Here is an 8,076-nt window from a genome sequence, read left to right as displayed (position 1 = left end):
AATTAACACGGTGTGATCATTACAGCGTGGTTTGTCGTGATACCGTCTCCTGTTGTCAGGCTTTTTATTGACACAGCATTTTTTTTTCTAATCAGCCCAGTGCATTAGAAAACCTCATGCTCAATGGTGAACGCTATTTCTGTGATAAACAAATGGTTGAAGTTAGACCAGTTTTAGGACATAATTATACCACTTATACAATCACCATATCGCTTTCAGTATATTTATTCCAGTTGCCAGTCTAATTGTTAACACAGCATTTACTGATAAGCCCAGTGCGATATGCTGACAAACAAATTGGTATTGTAGTTTCTCTAGCTAGCGGGTAAACATCGTTTGCGAGAATGGGACGATGTTAATACCCTGCACGGGGGCTATATACGTTTCTTTGTGATTTATAGTTTTTTTCTCTGTGTTTCACCAAAAATATACGTTTGGTGGTGAAAACTTACATATAATAAAGAATCATGGTGAGTTTTGTTGAGTTTGCTGTTATTTCTTGGTAACGAATTTATTGATAATAATGTTTTGTTTTTTTTAAGAATTCAAATATTGACCATTAAGTTATTTCTTAATTCACAATCTGTTTTAGAAATGTGTTTTAATTTTATCTGAACACAATGTACTGTAATCAAATGTGCTTGTTATTATTGAACGTTTTTTTTCTGGTTACGTAACTTAACTTATTTTCATGAACAAAGTTAACATCCAACTTAACCTGTAATATACTAACCCTTTATTTTATTATTTGTAGCAATAATGGAATATAACGAAATGTTATTCTACATATTAATTACAATCGAGAAAACTATTTCTATATATTAAATTATATATGCATTAAATCCATCATAATTTATTTAGACCTCGCCATTTCTTTGAAATAAAATGAGATGTTTAAGATAACTAGGTCTTTTATTTGCACATCTGTTTGTCAGCTGTAATCAATTATTCTTCCTATTTCTCTTTCTTTCAGATTCAACATACATTCCGAGTGATTGCCATTTTCCTCATCATTTCGTCCGCAGAACGTAAGTACATAACTTATTCTTTTACTTCTCGAAATACGGATGACAAAGATTTGCTGAATATATTGAAAATGTCGTAAATTGATACCTTTAGCTATATCTAATGTAGGTTTCAGGTAGGTTATAAAAAGGACAGGGTTCGACAGAAGAGGGACAGGGTGCTTAGGGAGAAAATACCCCGAATTATCGGGCTGTGAAGAACTTGAATATTATGAATTTCGACAAAAGATGTTAGGAATTATGCTTCACTGAAGTACTTTTAGGTTTAAGCCACCAAGTATGTTAAGTTTGTATGTGTTTATAATCTTATTATTTATTCTAATCATTTTTGATACTAATATTTAGTCTTAAGCATTAAATTCTATGAAGGCAGAAGGCACTGGCGTAGCTACATAAAGGCCTTTTAGGCCTGGGCCTACAACTTAAATGAAAAATGACAAAATTTAAATAACCATAAAATGCATTAAAAACTAATAGCTATTCAAACACTTTGAACATTCTTTTTACCCTGGCAAGTTTGTTGTGTATTCAAACTACATGTACGTGCAGAGTATATTACTTGGTTTTATTGTAATCATTGCAAGTATAATTTAGTGTGTGTAATAAGCATATAAAAGTCCCAAAACTCACATAGAATCATCGGGCCTACAGGTTTTTAAGGCCCTAGCTACGCCCCTGGAAGGGTGACCATGCTGGCCCCCATGATTGCAGAATGTTGTTACCAAAACAATCTTAATGATTAAACTTAGTACTTAATGAATGCCTATCTGCAATTTCATTGACTGAAAATGTAAGTTGTATTCTAAGTTTGCTTTATTAAACTTTCAATTAGAAGTGCAGGTTGAATTGTGAATATAAATCGACTACAATTTGTAGTGCAATACTGAAAACACATGCATATGGATTCACTTGTAGTTATATTTTGTCAAATGTATACCTGCGCCGGGTGTGACGCTAAATGTACACTCAAAACCCTTTTATCTTAGTTTTACTTCCAACGTTTGTTTTCAAATGCTTAGATACGCGGTCGACAAAAGCAAGCCTATGTACAAACTCATATTTATGTATGGGACTTTCCTCGCCCGAAACAGGAGTTTTACCACTGAGCTATCGGTTGGACAGCAATCAGGAATTTCATATGCTTACGATTTTATTTGAATTAGTTTGCCAGACTACAATTGTGTAAGCAATTACTTACTGATAAGCCCGGCCAGACAAGTACAATAATGAGACACCGTGGGCCATCACAAGTGCCACTTATCTCGCTTGTTATTCTACGCAATTAATTCTGCCAATTACTCTCATTACATAATATGCACCGTACCTGATTTATTGTCTTATTAACGGGCCATAAAACAGCACTAGCTAATCTGCAATTACTGATAAATATGATAAATGTTAATTGATGGCGCGGAGACTGGGTCTATGGCCGCCCCTTTAAAGATTATTTCTTGCTGACTTAAGTGAAAGTATGGTCGTAATATTTGTGCTAATTTCGACCAAAAAAATAATAATCTTGATGTTATCGTGTTTCGTTATATGGAAATACCTGGACCAATTTTGTATGCGATTTTAATGTGGCCAACTTATGCTGACGTTTTGCATTGTATAGAAGCGTATAACGTATATACTGATGATGTGAGCCGGTGTTATGGAAGCGTATATCGTATATACTGATAGTATGAGCAGGAAGTATGGAAACGTATGCCGTGTATACTGTTGATGTGATACTGTAGTATGGAAGCGTATACCCTATTGACTGATGATGTGATCTTGTAATATAAAAGCGATTACCGGTTATAATGATGTTTAGAGCATGACGATGCGTAGTTTTTAATCTATTCGTGCAATCACCACATATTATGTTTACAATTGCATAGTAAAGAGAAAAATAGATAATAAACATGTTAGTGGTGTCGCGAATGTCTCTTTGCTAGTCAGCTCACAAAACAATGAATAATTCAATAATAAAACCAGATTATGACTAAATAGAATTTAAATGGTTGTTTTGGTCAGTGACTTTCGAAATACTTAAACGAGAACCCGTCAAACATGAGCGTGGCATAATTGATATTTCACTGTAAAAGAGAAGAAGTAAAAGTAAGTGTTTATTTTAGGTCTTTTTAGCAAGTCAGATGGCAGGGCGCAACCCGGCGCCGACTGATTGCTGAGGAGTCCAAAAAATAAATGTTTACTCTAACAGTCACGGTACAGTAGGAAATGCCCTGGAAATGTTATTAAATTAGCCAGTGCGCATGACCGAGGATGCTCGGGCTGGTAAATAACTCATCTAAAAACAATTAATAACTATGAATGAAAGTTGGCTAAGTGGAGTTTTGTTCGTTAGAGCTTCATTAAATTATCAAATGTGAATTGTGCCTATTGGCATGAGTTTAGACACTATTAGTTAAAGCTGCACTCTTACAGACGGACCGTTTTTGCAACTTTTTATTGTGTGTTTTTATGTCTGAATGAGCAAAAATGTTCTTGAATGTCTGCGAACCAGTAATATAAGACTGCTGACAAAGGATCAGATCGCAGTTTTTCACATTTACTTTCGAAAGTTGATGATTTATGCCGAAAAAACTCATTTTTCTTAAACCATTAGTAACGCTTTTAGCCACCAAACTTCAATTTCTAAACGCTATTATTCAAAACTGCGATCTGATATTATGTCACCAGTCTTATATCACTGGTTCTCAGACATTTTCGAAAAAATGTTGCTCATACTAAGACAAAAAAATAAGTAGTCAAAACGGTCCATCTGTGAGACTGCAGATTTAAAGCATTTCATGTGCATCCCTAATTTACAACATGCTTTGCAGGGCAAGAACTTCAAGTTGTATAGCTGAAATGAAAACTGTATATCATAAGCATGTCAAACGAACCAAAAAATCATGTGGGAGTTCATAAAACCGTGTTTTATTGTGTAGCCAAAACGTAATGAAATTTATTCCAGATTTTCTGCTGTTTACAAAATAAACACACCAGGGAACAAGTTATTGTTTCTTTCATAACAAAACATGAAAGGCCTTGAATACGGAAGTAGTGTGATTTTTTTCTTTCTAGGTTTGTTTTTTATATTAAAACAACACGAATAGACTTAATGAACCAGGATTTCAACCACAAACATTAAATATAGTGGGTAAAGGAGAAATGGTTTTAAGGGTCATTAAAGTAAGAAGCACATACAGCCTTATCGCATTCATTTCTCGATATGGAAAAACAGTTTCTTCAGCAATCAAAGTACGAATCGTCGTAAAACCTGTACCGAAATGATAACAATCAAAAACATCGTATAAGTCACTAAGTAACTTTTTCTGTAAACGAAGTAATTGTCTCGAAACGAACAGACCTCATTAAACAGGATTATTACCTAAAGCATTGAAGAAAAATGAAATACGTCCTACAAGACCGGATGCAATAATTGACCAGCATGTGGACGCAGGGGCAGATTCAGGATTTCGCGTTAGAGGGGGTGCGGTTTTGGAGCGCATTTAAGAAAGTAACAACATACATAAACAAAACATACGAACAATACAGGTTCTAATGAGTGAAATGATGCTTGAGGTCGTCACAGAGGACATTTTTAGCAATTTTAGCCTGAAAAAGAGCATAAAATTGCATTCTTTCCGTATCGCTTTTCGGATATTGACATAAAAAAGTAAACCATTTCAGAGATGGGCGCGCGCCGTATGCATCCCGTCTAAACCCGCTTAATGTCATGAAATATTGGTTCCAGCTTATTTTAACCAGGACTACAAACAAGTCATTGAATATAAAACGCATGCTATTTTTTACATTTAATCAATTTAAAACAAGGTAATAAGTTCTGCACGAATATGTAAAATATTCATCTTAATAATGATTACAGCTACAAACTTTAATTAAGAAACTAGAATCATTTCTTCACTGCCTCTGTAAACAAAATGTTAACGGTTAGACAAGAGTAGGAGTAAAATGTATATCCTAATAAACCCAGATTACAACTAGAAACACTCTTGAAAAAAAAACAAGTATTATTGTAACTTACGTCATTTTCTCCGTAACAGAGAAATAGGTTTGATTCGAATAGACGTAAACCAGGTACATTTATACACTAGGATTACGAGCGAAAACATTTATATTATAGTAGAGATTTATCACGCTCTTGTTTGTTTTGTTTTTTATCATGCGGTCCTTTTGACATGTCGAATGAAATACAGTAATAAACTTGTTAAGTTTTTTTTTACTGTAGTATTGTATTTAGAGAATTTGTTAATCAAAAACATGTGGCGACTGAGTTCATAAGCACCGACTTTTAAAAGCAAATGAAAAATCAATTCCAAATAATTATGTCTCGCCATATAAATATGACATCGATTCGTTTCTATCTTTGCCTCTACCCCTGATGGACACGTGTAAGGAACGGCCATAGACAAACTATCACTGTAGATATTTGTATATAAATTATGAAGTATTTCCCAGACATACATCACTGGTTTATGATATTTTTATCCTCCTATGAAAAATATCCATGCGCTATGATAATGTCTAGTGGTATATTAATCACTGCTCACCCAAAACAATTAAACGAACTGTAAAGTTACCACTTTAATCTGATCGGCAAATATGTTGCGCTTTAAAATTAATTTCATTCACTGCATACATATTTTCATTTGGTTGTTGTTTTTTAGGGGTTTGCACTGCCTTATACATGGTTATTAGCTATAGGTAAAGCAAATGTAAACATTACTGATAAGGTCTAGATTCTAAAAACATAGAAGCCGTGGAAGAGTAAAAGAACACCAATACAAATACTATTTTTTTACGATTTCAAATATTTGTTTAAATGTTTGGTCTTCTGAACGATTATGTCGGTAGGCTGGGCGCAGTACAGAATCTAGCTTTCTTAATGTTCAGCGCGAAATGCCACGCGAATGTCTTTAATATTTACCAGTGCGCATGCCTGAGCTTTTAAATAACTCACAAATAAAACCAGTTTCTAAATGGACATTTTGCGGTTGTTTGCGTTGCAAAATTGAATATTTTGCGGTTGTTTGCGTTGCAAACTCCATTGGGTTCCTAAACACAGAACTTCTTTCATGATTTCGCATGATCCAGTCTACGCGCGCAAACATATACGCCTGTATCTACATGTTCATAGGAGTGACTAGGTACGAAACTGCCTTTGTATCGAATCATGCCATGTCCGAATACAAATGAGCATGTAAAACGCCAACACGAATTATGTGTTCGTCGTTATCAACACATTCATCAAAATGGGTTATATGTATGACGTACGATAAAACACCATTGAGTCATAACCAACTGAGATAGAAAAGAACAATGATTATCCGTGGTATACAGAAAAAAAATGTTTGTTTTTTCTCTATGGTTCTTCTTTTCTGCATATTTCAGTACTTTATAAGAGAATAACAATATCCTGACTTTCCTATACAAATGTTTACTCGAAGTATCAAATAAAGCAGTACAGTGTTAATTGTTAATATGATAACACATTATGCTATTTCAATTTAAATACTTACTTATAAGACCTATTGGGGAGGGCCGACTACTAACTTGTAAACTATGTTCAGATTCTTTATGCCACTAGCGGCTTGGGACGGGTTTGAGCCCGGCTGGCACCCTCTCTAAAAAACATGTCAATATCAGAGAACCAGTTTGAAAAGAATGCACTTGAATGCGAACTGGAATGCCATTGAATGCACTATTTCAGATATAAATTCTGACAAAAAGCGGGCGTACATTTTTTAACGCTATGCAGTTCTGAAATCCATAAAGATATAACAAACCATCAAAGGAAAAAATAAAATCTCGTTACATTGAAACAACAAAAGCAACAGCCAAGACAACGCGGTGTACATTCTTGCAGTGTATATATTCGCGCCGCGGATGTTAAAAATATCCCGTCACGGTAACCAACTACGAATGCTATTATATTTTTATCGCAATGTTTTTTTCTAGGGATATAACGACAACTGAAGCCAATTCAACTGTGTGAATTTCGGCCTCAAATAGCAAAGCTGGCTCCCCACCCTCTCCCTCCACGCTGACTGTCTAATATATAACTGCGGATGCTAACTGCTAGAGCGGATGTTAACTGTTTGACCAAAAACAATTTCTCCTATATTTCAGGAATATATGGTCAAAGAAGCCAATCCGACTGTGTCCGATGCGACGCATTCGGCCGAGAATGGCCAACCGGTAAATTTTCACAACGGGAGGGTTGTCTAAAATATAACTGCGAATGCGCGTGTTCAGGCGCTTGGAATTGTCCTGCTCAGAATACAACGGACGTTTGCAGAGAAGAGCGCGTCAGTGAATCAGTCTGTGGCACGTGCTGGGCCGGAAATCTGGTTAGATTGGCTATATATCACTAATAAATATAGGCTTTATACCACTAATAACATTTCTAATAACAAAATCCAGTTTATATAATGCTCGCTGGTGAGTATTCTACAGAATTTATTTCTTTGCTCGTATTTGTGATTACAGACATAGGAGCTTCCTTCCATCATTTAAAAATACGTGAAAGAATTAACTATAAATATTTTCAATTGACGTTTCTATATTATCAACTTAAATTAAACATAAAACAACGATTTTCAAGACGTTAGAAAAAAATGTCTTTTATATAGTAGTTTGTTTATGGCTATATATTTTTAACATTTTAGGTCCGCGAGGGTAACCGCGAGTTCTCGTACCGCGAGGGATGTTACGAGTACCAGTGTTTCTGTAACTGCGACGGTGGATGGAACTGCCCCGGGTATGTTATCTTACAAACGTAGTTTAGTTACTTGAAATTGATCCTTAGTTAATTGTTTGTTTCGTTATAGTTAGATATTATATATACAGTTTTATAACTATGACAACGGCTGTTATTGTTATGGATATGGTACTTAACATTATGTTTTCAATCATTTTGAAACGATCCTCACCAAAAATATCGTCGGCTGTTCTGTTCTGTTTTGATTATGTCTAGCGTTGATATACTGAAGAAAGCTTGTATGACTATCACTTACGATGGTATATTGGATGAATCTTTATT

The 8,076-nt window shown here is 34.8% G+C and overlaps 1 protein-coding gene across 1 annotated transcript in view; it reads left to right on the top strand.

Moving 5' to 3' along the window:
- Positions 1–322: 322 nt before the first annotated feature.
- Positions 323–8,076, top strand: part of LOC128221368 (uncharacterized) — a 40,394-nt gene continuing 32,640 nt past the window's right edge. Inside the window, exons 1-4 of the mRNA XM_052929966.1 lie at positions 323–470; positions 974–1,028; positions 7,164–7,384; positions 7,703–7,794. Coding sequence (XP_052785926.1) covers positions 468–470; positions 974–1,028; positions 7,164–7,384; positions 7,703–7,794 — 371 coding nt within the window. The 5' untranslated portion in view covers positions 323–467. The remainder of the gene's footprint in view (positions 471–973; positions 1,029–7,163; positions 7,385–7,702; positions 7,795–8,076) is intronic.

The sequence above is a fragment of the Mya arenaria genome, chromosome 16 (genome assembly GCF_026914265.1).
Source record: "Mya arenaria isolate MELC-2E11 chromosome 16, ASM2691426v1".
In the NCBI taxonomy this organism is placed as follows: Eukaryota; Metazoa; Mollusca; class Bivalvia; order Myida; family Myidae; genus Mya; species Mya arenaria.
Note: the sequence above shows the minus strand (reverse complement) of the source record. Positions and strands in the feature narration are given on the sequence as shown.